At 40.9% G+C, this 23,163-nt stretch overlaps 1 protein-coding gene across 2 annotated transcripts; it reads right to left on the reverse strand.

The window, feature by feature from the left end:
- Positions 1-5,412: 5,412 nt before the first annotated feature.
- On the reverse strand, positions 5,413-9,832 carry COX20 (cytochrome c oxidase assembly factor COX20). 2 transcript variants are annotated; one of them, XM_067293333.1, is made up of 4 exons: positions 9,731-9,832; positions 7,062-7,176; positions 6,838-6,901; positions 5,413-6,259 (listed from the first exon to the last, which is right to left on the reverse strand). In XM_067293333.1, the coding sequence occupies exons 1-4, from the start codon at positions 9,761-9,763 to the stop codon at positions 6,118-6,120; spliced, it is 354 nt and encodes a 117-aa protein (XP_067149434.1). In that variant the 5' UTR covers positions 9,764-9,832; the 3' UTR covers positions 5,413-6,117. The 2 variants fall into 2 exon arrangements, with proteins under 2 accessions (XP_067149434.1, XP_013799425.1); XM_013943971.2 differs by lacking the exon at positions 9,731-9,832 and adding an exon at positions 9,089-9,311.
- Between the last annotated feature and the right edge of the window lie 13,331 nt (positions 9,833-23,163).

Raw genomic sequence — 23,163 nt, forward strand, 5'->3', positions numbered from 1 at the left:
TTAGGTGAAGCACTTGAAAACACACCTGTGCTTTTGTGTAAGAAAGATTTGAAGTGTAGTTTGTCTCCACTAGAAGAGTGTATAAAATGGTCAGTGGATTTTTGTATTGAGATGACCATCTTCTTGTTATCTGGAGTACAAAGATGTCTGTGGGAGTGGTTCAGAGGGACAGTGTGCTTAGGAAGAAAGGGCTGAGCCTTTTTTAAGTGGGCGGTTGAGCAGGGGATAACGGAAGAAGATTGCATTTAGATACTGTCAGAGCTAAGAAAAAGAGCAAAACAAGTTTTGTCCTGGTATCCCAGTATTGCTTCAGGGTGACCCTCAAGGGCTTTAAATGCTGGACGAGACTCTTTTAAGCAAAGTATGTAACAATCACTGGTAGTTCCAGATAACTTTGGGGCGGTCTGAACAGAGTATCCTCCATTTTGAGGAGCAGGCTGTTGGAAAATTTCTTGCTGTATATTGGATCTATGAAAAACTCCACAACAGCCACTTGTGATATCATATCTGCCCAGTAGTAAATTGGTTACTGACTGTATGTCTTCAGCAGCATTACTACCATCTCATCCAGAGCCTGATCATTTCTTGACTGAGCAGGGATGTTAACTTCTCCCTAATTGCTTACATAACATATCCTGGATATTTTGTTGGCTGGGCTTGTGGGCCCCCGACTGTGAATTTGCTCAGAACAAGGGAGCCATACTATAGGCCAGTCTAACATCAGACACTCTAACATGGTGACACATCAGTAACTGTGACTGTGCTCCTGCCTTGCCTTTGTGCAAATGGGTGGTCAGGCGGAGCGCTCCTCCTGTCTGCACAGCTTCTGTGCAAAGTGTTGCAGTGCTGAGGTGGGAGAGAAAGACACCGCTCCTGGGGTTTGGCCACCAGTGAAGGCAAAGGTGGCAAGAACTCCTGACCTGGATGATGTAAAGCAGAAATATTGGCCAGCATTGAAAAGCGCATAGGGGAAGCCAGGAAGGTATATGAGGACCTGTAGGCAAAGACTGCTCATAGATAACTGCACACTGTGATTGCTGGATTTAATTGCAAGTCGTTTGCCATCAATAGGAAAGACCAGAATCTGCCTTCTGGGGAGAGAATTTGTGTTGGCTGAGAGACACTTAATGCTTCTGTGGACACTGCTGTTTGTAATAGCATTTGACATAATAAACAAGTGCTTACAGTTTAAAAAGTAAGCAAAGAATGTATTTCGCTCTCTTACTGACACCCTGTGAGCATTCAATTATGGATAGCTGGGGATTCTTTGGTTTTGTTAAATACATCACCACAATATACAAAGACTGGGTATTGTTGATGCTGTGGCCAGTCTAGAGAGAGCCCTGTAGTGGTAATAGTCTGCTCCCATGGCAAATTTTATGTACTTCCAGTGGGCTCTTGACACATTCAGAAAAGTTGAGAGCTGTGAGCTAGTCTTGTTCATGATAGATGACAGAAGCAAGTGTTTACTGCCTTGAAATGCTAGAAGGGTTAAAACCATCCTCCTGAAGACCTAGAACAGAATTGCTGTTATTCTTTAAAACAAGAAGATATGGAGAGTGGCTTTCAGAGAACAGGGTTTCCGAACTGCACTGGGAGCCACAGACTGCACTTGTGCCTGCAAATTTCCTCCCAGAAAGAGCTGATGCGATTTCTGACTTCAAGCTTTGAATGATACAAAACTTTTTTTTTTTTTTTGGTTGGTGATGGACTTGAAACAAATGTTGAGAGGCAAAATACCCATAGAGGTATGAGGATTAAGACCACAAAGCTGGATGCAAACTTATGGTTCTACTCTCAGAAGGGCCTGAGCTGTTCCTGCAGGAACAGAAAGACCTGCTGCTAGCCTGTTCTTGGGCACACCAGGTAGAATCCAATGGAATAATGTCATGTTCTGAAAAAAGTATATGCAGAGTAAGGAAGAAGGTATGGCCCAAGAACAGTCTTAGGGTTTTTGATAGTCATAAATGAAAGTCTGTGCTTACTAGCATCTTCTTATCCAAGGCTCTACCTTCTCTTTTCCTCCTCCTCCCCTGCCCCCTCCCCTCCCCCATTTTAAGCTTTAGCAACCACACTTGCTTAACATACTCTGTTCAATAAAAGTAGAATAAGGATACATGCTCCAATGCCTTGAGTCACATTAACTAAAAGTCAAATCCATTTCTGACATTTAATTAATTCTTGGTTCTTCAAATGCTACACTTGGTCATCTGAACATACTGTAAAAACTTTGTTTTGATCAGTTTCTCAAGGCAATAACATATTTGCTTCAAGCTTTAAATAGAACAAACCAAACAACCTTCACTAATCACTGAGCTCCTGAGTTAAACTCCTGGATATAAGAATGATAGAAGTATGGGAATTAGTCTATAAAATTGGGGTAAGTCTTTCACTCAGGAGCTCATTACAGTGGAGTTCATATTCACATAAAACTTGTTACCTGGGTTGCCTACACTAGAAGTAACAAATGTACCTCCCCCACAATCATCCTACCAAAAGCCAGGCTCATTTTCTAAATTTAATTTAATTTGTTAATGACAGGAGGAGGTCACCTTCCCTTTGCAGCATAGTAGGACTTGGGGGTGGGGGGCACACAAATTAGCTGGGAAACCTGCAAAATGAAGCAATAAAAAAATGCCAGCAATGTCTCCCAAAAATCTCTGCCTGGGTTAAGATGCAAAGCATGAGTTTGAGACGGCAGTTGTAATTGCCTCTATTGTCAACTTAAAAAATTCTTGGGTTGTGAGCCTGTCACAACTGTAGCTGACTGTAAGCATTAACTTTGCTTTAGAAAAAGGCACTGAAGAGCAGAGATGATCTAATCACACAGATCTCTATTAACAGCATTGGTAATTAACCTTAGATTGCTGCATTTCTGCCTGTTGCCTTGAGAGTGACTTTTTTCCCCTGAAAGACTTGAAAGCTGCATGCCCTTGCTCCATGGGCACCTGGTAGTGTCGGGAGCCATGAGCATACTCCTGCTGGAGGACAGCTGATAAACACCTTTTCCAAAGAATACTGCTACTGCTGGGAGTGGCAAGAGTAAGGTAACTGAGGAGTGGATGGGGTCATATAGCCACTTATTTATTTTGGTGATGTTTCAGATTGCTTTAAAGTAGGTAGGATTTTATTAACTTCACAGATAAAAAAATAAATAAATAAACGTGCCTGTCTGTTACTCTTTGGTGACCACAACAATAAATGTGCAATAAATAGGACTTTTTTTGTGGTCTCTTAGCTTAAAGTTATTACACTTTGTTCTCTCCTTTTTAAAGGCTTGTTTAGAGTGCAGAAAAACAGAAAATTTCAAAATTACTAGTTCCTTTTAGTAACTCTAAGTTTTAAATTGACGAACCTAGATAAAGTAGGAGCTATCACACCTGTCACAGCTGCAATACTTAAAATAGAGATATCAAATCCAATAATAAAATACAGGTGGATACTATGTGTTCCCACTGGTGACTTAGCTTTAAAAAATTAGCCTTAATAGGAATATGCCTCACTAATTTAAGATGTAGTTAGGAAACTGATTTTCATCACTAAAAGTATTTCTACTAAGTTACTATAATCTTTTTTTTCTTGTGAATTTATCCTAGTTTACCCCCCTTTAATAGCTTCACAATGCCTTTTTTTCTGTTCCTGTGCCTCGCAGAGTGGCTTGCTCTTTCAGCAAGGGTTTGTAACTCATCAGTCACTTCCAATCTACTTTCCCTAGCTAACGCAGAAGCAGCTGTAACAGACACTTTGAGGAATTATGTCAGACTTTTCTACATGTTTAACTACAGACATTCTTTCCTCTGCTATTCCAGCCTACCCTTCATGCCAACAGGTTCCTTCTTTCCTCCCTTCAGCAAATACTCTGACTCTTGTTTAGCTCAATTCTACATCAACTTTTATTAAGTAATGAAACTCCCAAGTCCATCATGCCATTCAGACTACTTGCATATTCTCTTTTTCCCCATTTTTATGTTAACATTCAGCATACTCCTTTTACATTTTGCACAGCAGTAAGAGTTCACTAGGTGTTAGATCAGTTATCTAAACAACACAGATATAGCTAGAATTTGATAGTTATTTGCCTGAATTGCTAATACTGTAGTAGAATTGTTACTGAGCTAATATCCTTAAATACAATAGCTTAAAACAACAGCCAATTAACACTGGAAAGAATCTAATCTTACAGTTTCCCTCAGATTTTTTAATTTACACAGTATCATGATGTTTCTGCTTTTTTCTTGTCAGAGTCACATAGTTATTCATTTTGAAGGATGCCATTATGTGCCAGCTAACTTCTTTCCTATCAGTATAAAACAGCATTCTCTTCTTTCTCAATAACTGTGCTTTGCCAAAGAGTAAATTTTCATCTGGATGCTTTTGTTTTCTGAAGTCCCCTACTGAACTATGACCTCTTAGCTGAAAGACCCCCTGCTTAGGTTGCAGTTTCTTTTCTTATGTCAGATAGGAAAGAACTCAACCACGTATTAAAATAGGGACTTGCTATGTACTTGTTTACGGCTCATTCAGTTTCCCACTGCCACTCCAAGGCCCTTGGAGGCAACATCTCCTACTCCATCCAAAGAGAGGGAGCCTCTCTCCCGTGCCCTGCACAAAACTACGAGAAACATTTTCTCTTCTGAGTTAAGGCTGGCTATGAGTAACTGCTGAGTTTTAGATTTTCCAGTGAGGAAGGAAAGAGCTTCATCATATTAACTCAAGTTCTCCAGAGACTTTTTATATAAAACTGTTGAACTGAAAGTCTTCCACAAAAATCTATCATTATTGTGCTTCCTGCAGAAGACACAGAAAACAGAAGGAAATGGAGAAGAATACAGGATTGTTTTCTTCTTGTGAGAGGCTAATCCACAGAGTAAAGTTTAATTATCTTAGTGTAAATAGCATGTTTGTTTAGTGCTCTCAAGTATATTTGCAAATTAAAATATGTAGTGCAATGGTGTTGTTTACATTTGGACTCCAGACCTTCCCACACCAACAGATCACAAAGTCTCTCAGATTAAATATGGGGTTGGGAGAAAGGACTGAATTTGCTCAGTGAAAGCCTTTAGACAAGTAGTAGTTTATAGTATAATTTTGAAATCTAATTGAAGTCATTCTGTGAAAATAATAAATACCCTATCTCACTGGTGTAGACAGAAGTATACAAGCAAAGGAATACTATGTCATCACTCACCTTTTTACCAATATACAATTAGATAACACAGTATTTCCAAATAAGAGAATGTTTCCTTGAAATTATATAGCAATATTTCTTTTAACTAAAGACTTATAGCAAAATATACAAGTAGCACATGATTTTTTCAAACAAACAACTGACCATTACTATTTATTAAATAATGTAAATAAGTATTTCACCATTATTTCACCAACTAAACAGCAGACAGTAGTGTAAGGAAGTGTTTTAAACAGAAGAACAGGATTTTAATTAAATGAAAAAATGAGTTACATAAATAGCTTAGACTCCTCCTGAAGTGCAAGTGATTTATTCTTAGTTTCACACAGAAAGAACAACGATGGAATTTTTTTCAATTTCACAGTGTATATAAACTATCTGAAGTTGCCCACTACACTGCAGTTGAAATCTTAAGAAGGCTACTGATATTACCCATCTTGCACAAGCAAAGTATTCACCTACCGTTTAAATGTTCCTGTTTTAAAAACAGCATAGTGAACAGTAGCACTGAAGGATACATTTACTCAAAGAACAGCTGATGAAAATATTTTCCTATATTTAAATGAGATGTAATTACAACTTTGCTAAAATGAACCATTCTGCTTATAATAAAAGTTAAAGTAGTCCAAAACCACTGTCATTAATCCTTTGAGAGCCTGCAACAGAACATATCGGTTCCCAAATGTTTAACAGGCCAAAACCAAGGAGGTCATTCCTAACTGTGTACATAGTCATATATACATACATGAAACAAAGAAAGGCTTGTATACTGATTTAACAGATTCATTATGAGTTTCTTACTTGAATTTGCTAGGAAAAACAGCATGATTTATCAGTCTCAGTCACCTCCCACGTTTACAGGGAAGACTGCCATTTTTGGACCACCTTCCCCCAAAACTGTATTAGACCACAGATTCCTCTATAGCAGACTATGAATTGCTTCTTTCATTGCCAGTTTGTTTTCTTTCTGGATCAAGAGAACTGCCTTCAAATAAAATTTTGTTTTTCATTCCTTCTCTAAGCATTCTTTGCCGGATCCTGTGTTGGGCAAAATTGTACCTGCAATAAAACCTAAGAGAGAGGGGGAAAGAAAACGTGATTCCCTGCTTCATATTAGTGACAATATCAAATTAGAGTTATTCAACCAGTTTAAAAGTTGAAAACACATACAGTAATGCCAATAAAATTAACTATGAAATAATGTGGATAAATGATGCTTCTCTAAGGCAAAGACTGTGCACCACTTAGGAGACTGAGACACATGTCCAATGAAAAATACTCATTTCTATAATTTGATTCTTAATCTCATGAACATTGAGCATGCTGCCTTTATAATTAGGATGGAAGGATGGTACATATGAAGGAAAAAAAAAGAAAGAATGAAGAAAGAAGGAAAGAACAACTGGGTTGTTTTATCTCTTAGGCTTCAAGAAAAATATAGCAAGTTTTCTGAAATACAATATTAACATAAAAAGTCAAGGTCATTTAACTCTTTCTCCTTAAAAATATTTTTTGGGAGAAGGGAGAGGACACTTTGCTAGACAAGTCTTTTATGGTGTTCCAGGAAAAGCGTGAAAGGTCAAAAGTGGATCATGTTGTACAAAGCTGCCAACACAGGTCTGTCAAAATTCAAGAAACATTTTACATACCAGCATCCTAACATTGTGAAAATAAAGCCACCAACTGCAAAGTCACAAGATCTTCTAACTCTACCTGAAAGAAAAACAAAAATTCTTTCAAAAATCAGAGAAAGAAACTTGGGTGACTTGGGTTCCCACTGGTTCCCATTATGAGAATAAATACCAAACAGCAAACAGGAACAAATTTCTCCTTACAAATGAACACAGGAAAAAGAGAAGGAAGAAGTACTTACTGGTTGCTAAAAAATGTCCGAGACCCAAAACTAAAGATCCCAGTGAGCCATAGAGTACTGATTCTCGTGCGCATGGGACATTTTTAACATCAAGGAACCCTAGGAGTTTAAAGGACTATAAGAAAAAAAAAATCTAATTACAAAAACATTTATGATTTAGCTTAATATATAAAAGCTATACTGGAACACACCTTGCATTCCCCTTTCTAGTATTTTAGCAAAATAATAAGAAAGGTTATCTTCTGAGTTATTACACATAAGTTACCTTGATTTCTGCTCTGCCTTAACTTTGTCACTTTATTAGTTTCAATTGCATTTGTACCTGCATAGATAAAGCACAGCCATATAAAACTAATGGTATGTCAACTATCTTATTACATAAATTAAAAAAAAAATTACTTTTGTAGAAGTCTGTGATGCCAACTTCATTGTTAAACTGACCTGTACTCTTAGTAGTCAAAAATAAATACTCAAGATTGTATTAGAGCAGAAGATTACCATACATAGCAAACTTGGACAGCTGTGTCAAGAATAGTTTCAAAGGAATTAACAGTTGATTTATGGACATCATTTTGTATAAATCTGGTGATCCATCCTTCCTTTTTAAGATTATAAAAGAACTACCTCCTTTCTTCCTTTACATTCCCAAAAGAAGGAAGGGAGAAAACCCTTAGGAATTTAACATCTTTGCTTAAAAACAACATACATCACAACAAACAGGTAAAGTTACAATCCATTATGCAGTTAGTTATACCATGTAATTTTAACACCTGAAAAGGCAAATGTGCTTTAAAAAAGTGAAAAAAAACCTACTGGAAAATGCATATGTACTAGAGAAACCTTAAACTGAGCAAAGAATAAAAACATTTTTAAACCAGTAATTTTTAACTAATCCTATGTATAGGCTATGTATAGGTATTTTGCACAGAAATTCATCTATACACAACACTTTAATTTTTAAGTAAACCTACTAGTAAAAATTACTCAATTATTTCATATCCTGCCCTACATTTATAATCTATCCTAACTTATATCTACCAATTTTCTATTAAATTCTCAAACAGCAATTACAAGCAGCATTCATAAACCCAACTCTGGACTGACAAATACATTTTTTATTTCAGAGGTGATCATACTGGCTTTAATACAATATAAGCTTTCTAACCTCAATACAACTCCTATTTCCCACCTGACAAACATCCTTATAAAAGTGCGTTTGCACCACAAGCAGGAACAGGAAGCTACATATAAGAAGGCTTCAAGAGGACATGTGTCAGAGTTAAGGTGGCTGAATGGGAATAACATCTGCATTTCCTTCTGCAAACAATTCTTTTGTCAGTGACAGTGTAAGAATTCTGTCTTCCTCCATTTTGTTGCGTTTAAGTCTTCAGACCATCATATACCATGTGTGCAACAATATCAACTAAAATCTAGAAAGATGATTTTTAAATGGTTGTAATTTTTTTGTAAAGATACTGTACTTGGACAAAGTGGGTGTTCTAGACAATGCTGCAGTAAAGCATATGTGAAGAGTAGCTGACTCTGGGAGACAAATTATTGTGAAATATGTTTGACTGGCATTAGGGATGGCAAGCACTTCACAACAGCTGGATTTGTATGCAAGTATGGAATATCCCCATCAATAATTATATGTATACTCTTTGTGGACAACCATCAGCTGTTTCAACACAATCCCTTTGTACAAATGAGACAAAAAGGATTTGGTCTATATTGGTCTAATCTCCTCATGAATAATTTCAAGTACTCTTATATGGAAGAAGTCATTTGATATGTTGCTGTTGTTGGCTAAGGTACCCATGCTACATCTGTGCTGCATGATGCATACTTTTAAAATAGTGTTTCACCTGTTGCTATAGTTGAAATCATTTGTTACAATTCTACCTATTGGTATTGCAAAGGCTACAATGTCACCACAGTGTTTCACCCCAAAAGAGAAAGTCCCTGTAAAAGAGTCTGTGGAAAAAAGAAAGGTCCTAATTAGCCATACAGAGCCTTAATTCTGTCACCTGAAGTATCATTTTTCATATCTCATTCCATAATTATTTCCACAGCAACAAAGAAGCCTTTTAACAGAGCAGATAACAGTGGCAGTTCACACAACCGGTGTAAAATAACCTAAACCTGTAAGTATCCTGCACCGGGCTGGCCACCCACAGAATAATGGCACTGGCAATGAAATATTAAAACGCGCGAAAGGCCCCATGTAACCAGAATCTCCTGTTTTTTATATATACGCAACAGATCTAATGGGCCCGCGTAAACACAACGGTGCCGCCCGCCGCGGAAGAGAGCGGCGCCCCCCACCGGGGCTGGCCCGGGCCCGGCCCCTGGGGCGGCCTCCCGCGCTCGGCCGGCGGCGGCCGCGCTTGCCGGGGCTTCCCCACCGCCCACACCGGCGGGGCGGGGCCACGCGGGGCGAGCTGCCGGCGCGGCTCCCTCGGGCGGCCGCGGCCCCGGCCCCGGCTCCAGCCGCCGCCGCTTGCCCGCTCCCGCCCGGCTAAAATGAGCGGCGGACGGGGCTGGCCGTTGGGAAAGGTCGGGGTGAGGGGGGGCAGCGCCCCTCGCAGCTCAGGAAAGGGGTGGGGGAGGGGCACAGGCCGTGCCGGCGCGCGGCGGGAGGCCCCCGCCTCCCCCGCGCCCGCCATTACCTTCTCCGGCTCAGAGTCGCCCTCGCCCGCCATGATGTGGTTCGCAGCGCCCTCCTCGGCCCCCGCCCCCTCCTCGCACCAGCGAGCCGGAACTACGGCCGCGTAGAGAAGGCGCGCGGAGGGGCCGCTCTAGCCGCCCCGCCCAGCCCTGTCTCTATGGTGCCTGCGAGGTGGGCGGGGGAGGGCGGGCGCGCCGGCGCCATTTTAGGTCTAGCGCTGAGATTCCAGCAAAATCCTTTGTTCAGTGAAATGGGTCACGGAGCAGGGCGCGCGCGCGCACGCGCGCACGCAGGCGGGGGCGCGCGGGCACGCGGTGGGGGGGGGGCAGGTGGAGGGAGCGCGGTGCCGCCGCTCGCGCACGCTTCCCCCCCTTCTCCTTCCCCCCCCCGCGGCGCGCGCCTCTGGCTAGCGCCAGCGGGCGGCTGCGGCGGGTGGGGCAGTTGAGCCGTTGGCGGCCCTGTGGCCGGGGTGCGCGGGGATGGCGGCGGCGCTGGCGGCGGTGCGACCGGGCCCAGCCTCCCGGCTCCCCTGCTCGCCCCCCGCGTGTGGCGCAGCCCGAAAGGCCGCTTGAGGCTGGTCACTGTCTCGGCAGTGATTGCAGGCCGCGCCCTGAGGGCCCGGCGCCATGCAGGCTCTGGGCCAGGGCAGGCCGGCTCCTTCCCCTCTGCCCGTGCTGCCTGCCTCTGCACCCCCGCCACGGCTGGGGATTTTTTTTTTTCTGTTTTGTTTTTCTTCTTTGAAGAGTGCTATGGCAGCCAGGCTGCTCTGCCAACCTCACAACCTTGTGTCATGTCATTTGTGTATTCTGCGCTTTATGCAGAGGGAGTGTCACAAGCCCTCCATATGTCTCCCTCTTGCTTTCTAGATTGGGGCACTGCTTGCCCTTGTTTTGGGGTTTACTATCGAAACAACATACTTAGAAGTGCCTGAACTTAAAAAACTTGCTATGTGCTCAGTACTGTACCATAAATACTCAAAGAGAGGCGTTGCCGCAGTCTAACAGCACGATCTAGGCCCTGGTTAAGCTGAGTTATTAAAAACAGACTAAGGACATAAGAGGTCAAAAAGTAAACACTGTAAACATGCTCAGTGAGTAGCACCTAATGGTAGAAGGATGCTATAGGATACTTCAGTGAATGTAGGTGCCTGAATCATAAGAACATCAAGAAGAAGGAAAGGTTATTTTCAATGACAGGGATAACCCAGAGGGCTGGAATATGATTAAGAAAAAATCACACTGAACTGAGAGAAAAATACACTGGTGATAGGAGAAAGTAGATGGAAGAAGAATTGTTTTAAAGGACGTGCTCTTGAAAATGTTCCCATTTAGGACATTTATAACTAAATTAGATAAAACACTAGACTGTGTTCCATAGGAGTAAATCCTGTAAATTCCAGTAGGCCTACTGGAAATGATGACTTACATATATAAATTTAGCTGTAGTAACATCTGAAGAGGTAAATGGTGCTAACTAACATAAGGTAAAATTTCATAATGGGAGATACTGGAAAAATAGATTTTGCTGCAAGAAAACAAGTCTCTGTCTCCTAGAGTAGTGAATTAGAGGGTGTGTTCAATTTAGGACCTTTTCCATCTCAGCAATGAAGTTTAAGAAAGATGAGAGATGTATTGCCTTGTTCATTGATTTAAAAAAATGTATCTTGAAGCACATTATTTTTCCTGCATTTGGGGGAGGGATGAGATGTCATCAGACCTTTTCTTAGTGTTATTTTTGGATGTGTTTTCTTTTTCTGTTCTGAATAGAATTGTCTTTTTCATGCACTGGAATTCAAGCCTGTTTGATGTCTTTTATCACTTCTTCTTACATGTTTTCAGTATTCTGAAAACAATATGCTTTTATATGTAATCACTTTTGATATATCACTGGTTAAAAAGTACCGTTGCATATTTGTGTAGGCTGTTTGAAATCTCTCTGATAGATTAGAAATGAGTCTCTCAGTCCTTCCCAACCATCCCAAATCTGTCATGGTTTTACCATCTTTTTAGCCTTTACATCTCTTTAGCCTTTACAGAAATCATGGAATGCACTGATTCAATAAATGTACTATTAGTTTTAAAAAGATTAGTAAACACAGCTTGAATTGTGAGTAGTTCAGCCTCTTTTAAGGTAAAGAATATTAGGTATATAATGCCAAATGATTCACTTACTAGAATAAAATGTGTAAAACTGAAGATCGTTGGCATACTCTCTTCCTTGAAGAGTTTGTAATTATATTTTTATATTACTTCATTTAAAAAAACATAAGGGAATTTTATTAAGTAACTTCAAACACTGAGGAATATAGTAAGAAATCACAGGAGTATGCTAATATATTGGAGATTGACAAGGCCACAGTGGGAAAAATAGATACTGCTTTTACTGCTGATGAGGTGGCCTGACCTACGGAAGTGAATATTTTGAAGGAAAAGAATGTGAAAATCTTTATTGCTTTAAATCAGGAAACTGTTTGCAGAATTAGCATGTTGGAGAGTACAGTACACTAACAGAGCATCTTCTGTTTGTTTGCTAGCCAAGAATATGCTAAGGAAAAAACAAGTATTTTTCCCCATAATTCTATGTGTAATTTATGCCTTTTCCAAATATTCAAATCACATAAATTACACTGAAACATCCACTGGCAATAAACATTATCATTTTGCCTTCTCTTTGATACCCAGTCATTAATCTGCTTTACTGCTACACATCATAGTTCTGCTTCATCTGTTTTAGAAGTTGTTTTAAAATTAATAACTATTATCCTTTGTAGAATTAAAAATACACAGAGGACTGCTTGACATTGTTTGGGATCAGTGAAGACACTTAAGCTGGATCCTCCTTAGTTTAAGAGTGGAGGGGCTTCCGAGACGGCCCTTTTTGTGATACCCTTGAATGTACAATTCACTTTCCTTCTTAGTCTGTAATGACCTGCCACCTTATGACATGCTTTGAAACAAGGTAGTTTCATCAAGTTCTTGAGGTAGGCAGTGCTTTTGAAGTGTGGATCTTCCATCATATCCTACACATGCATCTTGCCAGGACCCATGGAAGATGGTTGGCAGAGTCTTGGCCTACATCCATTCCTCTACTGATAGGGACAATATGCTGTTTCTGGAAGTTGGGCACCTTGCATATGTTTTGGGGATTGCTGCCTTGGTTTTCTGACCATAAAGGACATGACTGACATAGAAAGATACCTCTTTCCTTCATGACAGCATCTGGCGCTAGAGACCCTTGATGCAAGCTATCTATGCATACTCAGTTTTATACATAATAACATGCTGACTGACTTCTTCTCTCACCAATTTGAACCTTTATATTTACGCCTTTGTTTTTGTTTGTGTGGTTCAATAAGGCATAACACCCTTTATTCTGAACCTGCTTGTCTGTTCACTTGACCCTGAAATCACCAGTTTGGGAATGGTGTGGGCTGGCCTTTGGCAGCAGTGCTTATTCTGTCCTCTCGCCCTTTACCTCAGTGTCTAAAGGTCAGGCCAAGCAAAATTCTGTCAGTCTGGTATGGGAAACAGGGCACAGGACAAAAGGCAGTCTTGTTGTACACTGCACACGGGAACCTGGCCTCGCTGACTTCCCCAGTGCTTATTGCCTTCATCATACACAGCACTTTCTTGTGGGATCTGAACCTACATACAAGGATCTCTTCACTTCTGAAAAAAATTAGGCTGTACTCCCTAGAAAAATAAGGCCATCACACAAACATGGAATTAACGTTTCCTACCTTTAGCACCTATTGAACACCTAAGTAATTCCTACAGTGTAAGCTATTATTTCTGTAGCCTTGTAGAGAAGCAAGCACCTGCAAAAGATGAGTGAGCCTGTCCTAAGAAATGTGTTTAATAGGTGGTATGAATGATGACAACTTTAAGTTGATGACTTCCATAGACCTTTCAGATAATTAAGCTTAAATGAATGCCTAAATGAAACAAATTCAACTTCAGCTTATGGAGATAAGCATCATATGCTCTGCCCAGGTTGTTTGCTAAGGCTTTCGCAGTTGTTACTGGCAAGCGTCTACTGCTCTCTGTGTTGGTACCACTAAAGCACTCTCTCTGCTCCATCTTTCTGCTTCCACATGTAGCTTAAACTGTTCAAAGGTGGGCTGCTGACACCAAAGGCAGTCCAGACTGTCCCCTTACATCTTTACTGTGCAATCCTGCCTCATCCCTTGTACCACCAGCTCAACCATATGATTCAGCTGCAAATTAACTCTAGAAACAACAATTTCCTAGCCACTAAACATGAGGGGAGAAACATGCTGCTCTTCTGAGAGCAGTGCAGACTTAGCCCAAGTGATTCACGAAGTTGCTCCATTACAAATACTATTTGGTATGCAGCAGGCCATCAGCTTCCTGGACTAGTAGTTGAGGCATGCCTCAAGACCAGTGCTGAGGATGTTCAGTGGGTCTCTTTATTTGTCTTCATGATCATCCTGAAGCTACTTAAATAGTCAAGCAATTGCTTGTGGTGACCACACGCCATTTCATAAGCCATGAAAGCAAGGGGCTGTGAGACTTGCCAGACATCAAGAGGAAGGTGGTTATGCCATTCATTCTGTCCTCAGTTTTCATGAGGGTGTTTGTCCTTCAGAAGAAGGATATTATATTATTGGATGCAAGTGTGTAGGATTTGTGTATTTTGATAGTTTTGTGGTGGCAAATATTATGATGGTTGTAGAGATACTGTCCAGGAGGTTATGTCAGAGCAACCACCTGTGTGGGAACAGAGCAGAGTGGGGACAGAACAGGGCATGGTAATGTGTATGCTGTCTGCTGTTGCTGAGGCAGTCAGGAATCATGCTCAGACAATCAAATAAAAAAAGTTACTCACTTTTTTTTTAGCATTAATGCTAATGCAAATTAAGGTCCAACTGCAAGATACTTTTACTCTGGGTTCGCTTTGCTGATTGTTTCTGTAGGTTGACTTTTCCTAACATGTTCCTAACTACCTGAACAAATGAGCTTTTCAGATACAACACATGAGAAATGTTAATTCAACATACTTCTCTCTAAAAGTCAAGGAAACGAGTGGAGGCTGCTAATGGCTTTATTTCTTCTGCCAGATCTTTTAATCTGTTTATCTTATTGAAGCACCTGATTCAAAAAGAATAATGAGTTTATATTAAAAAGAAGAATTCTTTACATAAAAAGAACTCTTATGCAAAACATAAGAGTTTTAATTTCAGTTTAAATCATTAGATGTAGAGATACATTTAGAATTTCATGACTTCTTAGAAGTAATTGGAGTTAAGGATGCCTGTGACTAAAATAGAACAGAATTTTTCTTAATTTAGCAAACATTTCCATATAATGAAAATGACTATTTTGTCTATAAAGTATGTCATAAATGCATTAGTGGCAAGTACTGAAAGACCCTATGCTTTCTTTTAAATCTCTCTAATGCACTTCAAAGAGATGATGGGTGTATTTATTTCTGTTGTTTTTTGGTTCAGCTTTTTAAGTTGCAGCTTTGTGAGATGTAGAACTTATTTTCTGAAATTGAAGACATCTGGAAATGCATTTTACATCTGAAGCAATTAAATCTGTATAAATAATAACCCAGTAATCACAGGGCTATAGAAGAAGAGTGTGGAAGGGAACTTGAGAGGTTAGCTAGTCCATTCTTTTGCCCCAGAGCTAATTTATTTATACGTGTGTTATTCCTGACAGATATTTACCTAACCTTTTTTTAAGACTTTCACAGACTGGGATTCCATGACTTCCCTCAGCAATCTGTTTCACAGATCACCTATTCTAATGATTGATGAATTTCTTCCCCAAAATTATTATTTCAAAAATCTATATATAGTGATTATGTGACTTTTCTGATATGTGTTTTATGTGTAATATTTCATAATTTTCTATCAGTGAAATCATAGTCCTTTTCATTCAAAATGGTATTTTGTCATGGTTCTAAACCTATGAACATTAAATATATGATTCTTCAAATCAGAATATTGCTATTTTTGTTCCTGCCAAAGGTTCCTAGAAACGTTTCACATCTTAATTTTTCGAAATGCAGTGTCTTTCTTGAGATCTCTATCATGAGCATTGTGGAGGGGGGTTATTATGAACTCAAAGCCTCCTGTGCCATGTTTCTCATATGAATGTGTCAGGTTTAATCTTTATTCATTCGTGAGGGAAAACTGAAGACTAGAACTAATAAGATATTTGTAAGGTAATTGTTTCTTATGGGATGCGATTTCTGAAAATTCATAACAAACTAAAGAGGGTTATGCTAGTAAGAAATTTATTTAAAAATAAGCTATTTATACAGCACAGTAGAACTACAAGATCCATAGGAAAAAAAATTACTGAAAGCTATTAAATACTCAGGCACCCTCTCAGGCTTAAGAATTCCCTCCCTGACCACACATCACTGGAGGCTGAAAGAGTGTTCAGAGGAAGCATCATTGCATGCCTCTCCTGTCCTTATACTTTTCCCTATATATCCAACTTTGGGTAAATGGCCTTTTTGCATTCCTCACTGTGGCTGTTCTTGTATTTTTGCCAAAATTAGGCTGAAGCCTGGAGAAGGGAAACAACCTTCATATTGCCCATACCATGGTCTGGACAGCCGGTTCACTTTTAACACAGACAGTGCTAGAATATAATGATACCATTGAGCTGAAGGGTTAGAAAGGAGAGAAGTGGCGTTCTAGGAGCCACTTTGAAGACGTGTTTTGCATGCAATGCACTGTTAAAGTAGATGTATGATTAGAGAACAGTATACAGGGAAAGAGGCTGGTTCTGAGGAGTCCTGTTCAAGGAGCAGAGCATATCAAAGTCAACACTCAACTCAGACAACTGGGAGAGATGCCCAGAAAAGATAATCTAACAGCTAGAAAAAATATATGGTGTATCAGGTAGATGCCATTATATCTTGGATTTTTTTTTTTTTTGGCAGTGGTTTTGCTGTTTTATTTATTTGTTTATTTTCCCTATTTTGTAATTGAGTACCAAACTTTTTAGAGTAAGTTTCCTTGACTTATCTCCACCTTGTCTGGTGAGAGGACTGACCTCTAGTAACCTGCCAGAGAGAAGTGCTATGTTCCACTGGAAGTAGCAAATAGACAGAAGTGCAGCGTGTGCGCCTAAGACAGCTGCCATCCAAAATATGTTTAAAGAGTCAGGGAAGACAGGGTATGTTTTTTCATCATGCCACAAATGTTAGTTTCAGTATACTAGAGCAACACAGAAGAATCTCCTACACAAAACAGTGTGCCTTTGGCAAGCAGCAGAGGAAAGCAAGCTTATGACTTCTGAAGGACCTTATATAGGACCTTATAAGAAACAGCTCATCTGCAAGGCTGAGATTTGACAGATCAAGGATTTAAGCTATATCTAAAATACATTTATTTTGTAACAGTTGTTCTAGATTTTCAAACACCTCTCTGATCTCCCACTACGGCATCCAGATTTCCTGGAAAGAATTCAAGATTTTTCTAGTTAAATAACAGGAATGACTTACTGTCTTGCACACTGAGAATGTTAATTTAGCACAAAAATATTTCTGTATCTGATGAGGTTTCTTCTGCTTTCTGAGAAGGATCAGAGACTAAAAATACTTCCAATCTTGTTGCTAGTGTTTTTGGATTCAGTATTTCTTGCTCTTTTCCTGATGCTCACTGTGACTTGGCCTCAAGGCTGTCAATCCTTTGGTGATTGGCTACCAAGGGCTACTACCTTCTGTTGGATTTTGGTTTTGGAGAATCCTAATTTCCTGCTTAAAGCATCAGCCTCTAGGCTGAAGTTACTTATTTGTAAGAATTAATTCTCCAGCTCACCTGAGACAAGACAGCCAGCAGGATGTGGAGAACTGGAAGCTGTCTGTGCTCTGAGGTTTTGGAAATGGCAGGGCAACTGGAGCGCTCCCTGTTCCCAGGCAGTTGTTCTCGGGTGGATTGGCTGGATTTGGGTGCACCCTCTGCACACAGCAGTTAGCTTGTGCGTGCCTGTATGTGCACAGCGGTGGTGCTGGGGAAGCCCTAAGAGTCTCCCTAACCTTCGTGTAGGGTCCAGGGCCATTATCTGCACAAGTACAGCATGTAGCTGCTCTGTAAGTTTGGTTACGGAGCTCATGGGGATGGCACCTGTTCTGAGGCCAGTGATCTATGCAGAAGGCTTTCTCTTATTTATGCTGAGAGTTTTATTTTTCCACACAAATTCTAGCATGTCAGACTGGTGCCTTCTCAGCACCTCTGATAGCCAATGGTTATTGAGGATTAGATATGATCAAAATGGTTAAATCCTACTGATCTGCACACAAAACAGCTTAGAATTTTTCAGAGGAAGATCTAATAAATGAAATGGTGAGGATTTAACCATTTTGCTGGGGGTGTGTCTGCTAAGAACAATCTGTCACCTGTCATTGTGCTTTTAAATGACTTTGATTGATTTCAGATCCAAAGCTAAGACAGGTAATTAAGGAAATCATACAGGCATCAGTTGAGAAAAGCACAAAATTTCAACATTATCATTAACCACAAGTGTGCTGCCATCTTTTTCAGTTGATTTCACATTCTTCTCATACAATTTTGGTTTGTTGATATGAAGAATGACATTCTGGACTGGTTTTAGCAGATAGATAGTTCAAGATTAAAAACATATTAGCTACAAACTATCCAGATGCTACAAAGTTGTATAAATGCTGGTTGAACCCAAAGTTTTCATAATTAATATATTTCAGTTTGTGAAAAGTTTTTTAGAACTCATTTTAAGACATACACACCAGTATTTCACCAAAACACTAAGCTCATCAGATCCCTAAAACTTACTGATAACCTCAAATTTGTCCATGTTACTAGTAAGGTTTGGGGTGAAATAAGTAGCTCAGCGTACAGACATTGTGAATTATAACATGCGCTAAAGTATCATGTAACTAGGACTAAACAGCATCATTTAATAAAATATGTTTTCTTGTCCAGAGGCCTCTATCCCAATAACATCAAAGTTAACGGCACCATAAACTCAAGAGAAATAGATCTGGAGGGAATGCTGAGAAGTCATTTTGTCCAGCTTCCCGTCCCAATGAAAATTAATTATACCTGCAACACTGATGACAGCTCTTTATCTACTCTCTTCCTCGAGACCTCCAGTGAGACTCTGCAACCTTCCCACTGTTCTTACCACAAGGAAATGTTTCCTCTTGCCTTTCCTGTCAATATGTTCTCAATAATGAACATGGACACTCAAGCTGATTTGTCATCCTCGTCTCTGTCCATTAGGAAACATATATGATTGATTCGGTTAAGGTTCAGATTGAATCTGGAGGGCTCCTCACACAAAAAAATGCTGACAGCCTGCTGGTAATATCCAGAAAGGAAACAGCCGTTTCTTTCTTCTTGAACTTTGATTAGTTATTCTTACATGGTAGGAAGTTCTCTTTTTCCCATTGTTACAATTGGGTAACCAAAGAACAGAGAAGCTAATAATTTGCCCAAGGTTATGTAGGAAGTGTGCATGAGAAGAAAACTGAACACACATCCTTTCTGCTTCTGCCATCCTCCTTGTATATGTACACTTTCGGGTCTTCATTACAAATGAATGCCTCCATAAAAATACTGATGTGAAAGGGACATTAAATTTCATGTATTTAATTTTTGATACCAATATATATGATCCTACTGATGCAGCCTGCTTTCACATCCAGTTACCATGACTGATCAGAATGAATTAAACATCTAGAAAAGCTGTGATTTGGAGAGTCAGATCCCCTGCCTTGTATATCTTTTATTTTGAGTCAGGTTGGTTTGGGGTTGCCTGCATGGAGCAAAAATCTGGGCAGATCTGAGCAGAATAGCTGAAGAAGTCCCAAGAAGTTGTGTGTATTTTGCTTTTTAGATCCACAGAACAGCATCTGTAGTTATGTAGATATCCCCTTCTCTCACAGGGAGCTGCTGCTGACTGCTTTGATGGTCTTCCTTCTGTCTTCTAGGTAGAGTATTCGCTACAGCTGTACTTATTCCTGAATAATCTTTGTGCTACTGGAGCTATGGCTGCATTAGCAAGTAATTGAGTGCAATGGGAATGGATCACTAGATTGACACTAGCTGATGTTTGGGTGATTCACTTCTCATCCCCTGAGTTCCACTGCAGGTGTGGTTCAAAGCTGTCTGAAGGAGAGAAATCCCGCAAAGCTTTGTATCTTTGACTGTAATCCCTTCTGCAGGCCCCTGTGGGAAATACCATGTTGTCCTTTTAGCTGTCTCATGCAGATGATGCCACCATTGCCCATATCTGGCCTCACATGTAAAATCCTTCGTGCTGTTTGTGCCATAGTGCCCCCTGCCTGACCAGCCTTCTCATTCTGAGTTTGAGCAATGGCCACTGCAAGGAGTGATGGGAAGGTGTGATGGACTTAATCCCAATGCTGCAGAGGCTATTCTGGATGACTTTGTGAGTGTACTGTTACCCAGCCCCCAGGACCTCCTTTTTTTCTGAGGAACTGGTTATGCAGAATGACTATGTGTGAGCCCTTGCTGCTGTGGGTGTTTTTGGTTGACAGAGGCTCTGGGCCTGGGACACAAGCTGCAGCTGGTGAGACTGTACTGCCCTGGGGTCTTGGGATGACCAGAATGCATGCAAAACTTTTGTAAAGATGGTTGACATGGTCAAGGGCCTGTGCTGGCATGTGCTGGCACCACTTCACCATCCTTGCAAGAAAATTTGGCTTCCCTACCTGCATTCAAGATGGTGGCTGTCAACTTGTGTAGCTTGACTCCAGCTTGCTGGTGACTAACCAGTTTGGGGTATCCAACATGAGTAAGGTAGTGATTGAAGCATCCAAGACCATCATCCAAACTCCCTTTGAACACTACATGGGAGATAATCACAAAATCATTCTGGCCTTTACTCTTTGTGCATTCTCAAATTGTGGGGGAGCTGGTGGTGGAGTCCATGTTCCCACCATGTGCCTGACCCTAAGCAGCTATGAATATGTAACCCACCAGGGTTTCCACTCCACTGCCATCCAGGGCCTCGGTGCACAAGTGAAGCAGATTTATGGACAGCACAATAGGCATCACTGGAAGAATTCATGACATTCACATCTTCCTTAACTCCAGCCTTGAACTCAGTGAGGGTGCTAGCGCTTTCTCTCCAAGGAGGGACAGGATTTTTTGTGGTGTTTGGGTGCCCCTTTTCCATCACAGAAGATGCAATGCACTGCTTTGCATCACTGGGTCACAAGGCCATGTCCCTGCATATGGTAAAAAAACGCCTATGTTTTGTTTACCTCTGCCCTTACCATATGCAGTGCGGAAGCAGATCATGTATTTGGCGGTCTCCCTGGAAGACAGTGGATCCTGGATGAAAACACAATGCCAGTCTTTCCAATAGCCTCTGAATTATGGGCAACTGCTGTGCCCTACATGACCTTTTTGAGGAAGCAAGAAACCTCCCTGCCTGTGTTGGCAGAGCGAGGACCATTTCCCTCTCCAGCTCTCTGTGCAGCCCTCAGCAATTCTGCAGGTGGTCGGGACTCATGGCACTTGTGTCTGGGATGCTCTCTGCTCCCGCGTTGTCAATGACAACAAACATGAGGCACATCCAGGAGCAGAACAAGTGGGACAGGAGAACATGATTAAATGTCAGTGCCCTTTGCAAGAGCATGCATGAAGTGGAATCTAATCAGGAAAATGTAAAGATGAAAATGGAATAGAGTCCTGACAGCTCTGTGTCATCTGTTTGCCCTCTTTTCCCTGGAGCAAGGAATGAAGGTGTCTGTGCTTTCCTTTGTAATTTTGCCTTCTTCACATACTCACTGTCGGCTTGCGATCCACCATCCCTTTTGGACAGTCATAGTGACTCTCATTATGTCCTCCGTGGCTGTCTATGTCCTTTTTAACCTTTCTTTTGTGATGAACTGGGTGAGGGCCATGCTTCCATCTCTAGAGCTCTCAGGAACCACCCCACGTTTTTCCAGAGCTGTGGGTCACCTGCCCACACAGGCCTTGGGTAGGCTGGCTTGCTTGAGAGAGTGAAGCAACCAGGATGGCTCCAGGAGAAAGCAGTGGTGGAAGAGGGCTTTTTCGCTGCTTTGTGAAGCAGTGACAGGAAAAGGGAAGGGGCTTGAGAGTGGTTTTCTTGGATGCTTCTTTAAAAGGAGTTGGCAGGAAATATGGTGGTCAGAGGGAAGCGTGACAGAGATTCTGCAAGCAACAGCCACAAATGGGAAATTTGATAAATATTAGGGAGGTAGGGAGCGGAGCTGGCAGGTGCTGTCCTGGAGAACATGAAAGAACCCTCTCCGCAAAGAAACCTTCTCCTCTCCCTCCACCAACAAAAGCTCTCTCTCTCTTTGCCCCTTTTCAGCTCTCAGAAGTCACCCATCCGTCCACTGCCAGCTTCACAATGGCCCATTACCCATGCTCCCTCCCCAAGCAGATCTCTTCTGGCCCAGAAAGTATTTTTGTTTTCTGCAGAAAAAACATGCAGGCATGCAGAGCTCTTGGCCTCTGTCTTTCATGGGAAAGTTTGGGAGGACAGCTATTCAAACTGTAACCATGTCATCCAGGCTCAGCATAGGCCATCAGCGCCCCTTGGTCCATGCTCTCTGCCCCCTTCCTGTCTCCCAAAGAATACAAATACAGGGCAAGTGTGCAGCTTTAGGCAAAGACCAGATGTGTAGTTACAGAAATGGGTCAGCAAAACTGAAAAACTGTTCAACCACTAAGAAGACTTTCTGGCACCACATACTATTCTCATTCCACCCTAACAGTGCTCAGCCTGTCCTATAGATTTTGTTGTTCATATTCCATGATTAGGAGGTAAAACCCTTATTCCAGGTTTAGTTGATCAGTTCAAAGATACTCAATTTCGTTCCCTTTTTGAAGGCACTCTCCTGCCTCAGAAACTATTTTAAAATCGTATGTGAAATTTCCCAGGCTACCTGCTAGCATATACTGACAAGTTCCATTCTGGGAAGAATTCTTCCAAATACTGAAAGTGAAGTTGTTCTCATCTACCTGTTGCCCTCAGACAGAGGGCATAAATCAGATTTAAAACAGAAAAATTCCATCGTTTTATCACTTACCATCAGAATGCATGGATTTCATACATGTCATTTGCTCAGTTTGCCTGCAGCAATTCGGAGTGTATGTCTACCAACCCCAGTTTTTTCTCACTTTGCTCGGGATTCTCAAGACTTACCACTATAGGGCAACAGCTGCATGACAGTGTCAGTGAACTAAAAGAACACCTCAATATTGCAAGGGAAAGCTATGAAGAAAGTACTTGGTGACACTATCAAAAGCCTTTAGTATTATGACACAGGCTAGAGTTCAGTTATCACTGTATAATTTGGATCAAATTGGATTTATCAATGTCTAGGACAATTTTCAGTTAACAAATTGCACTAGGAATCTTCAAGATGCACTTTACAAGGCTGATTGATAGGTAATTTTCATGTACTTTG

Source organism: Apteryx mantelli, chromosome 3 (genome assembly GCF_036417845.1).
Source record: "Apteryx mantelli isolate bAptMan1 chromosome 3, bAptMan1.hap1, whole genome shotgun sequence".
NCBI classification, from domain to species: domain Eukaryota; kingdom Metazoa; phylum Chordata; class Aves; order Apterygiformes; family Apterygidae; genus Apteryx; species Apteryx mantelli.

What these genes read in the sequence shown, in the direction of transcription:
- COX20 (XM_067293333.1), bottom strand. Translation starts at nt 9,763, where the DNA reads ATGGCGGGCGAGGGCGACTCTGAGCCGGAGAAG. An exon ending in GCGACTCTGAGCCGGAGAAG is followed by an intron (nt 7,177 to 9,730) that starts GTAATGGCGGGC and finishes TTTTTCTTATAG; the next exon opens with TCCTTTAAACTCCTAGGGTT. An exon ending in TTCACAATGTTAGGATGCTG is followed by an intron (nt 6,260 to 6,837) that starts GTATGTAAAATG and finishes CCTCTCTCTTAG; the next exon opens with GTTTTATTGCAGGTACAATT.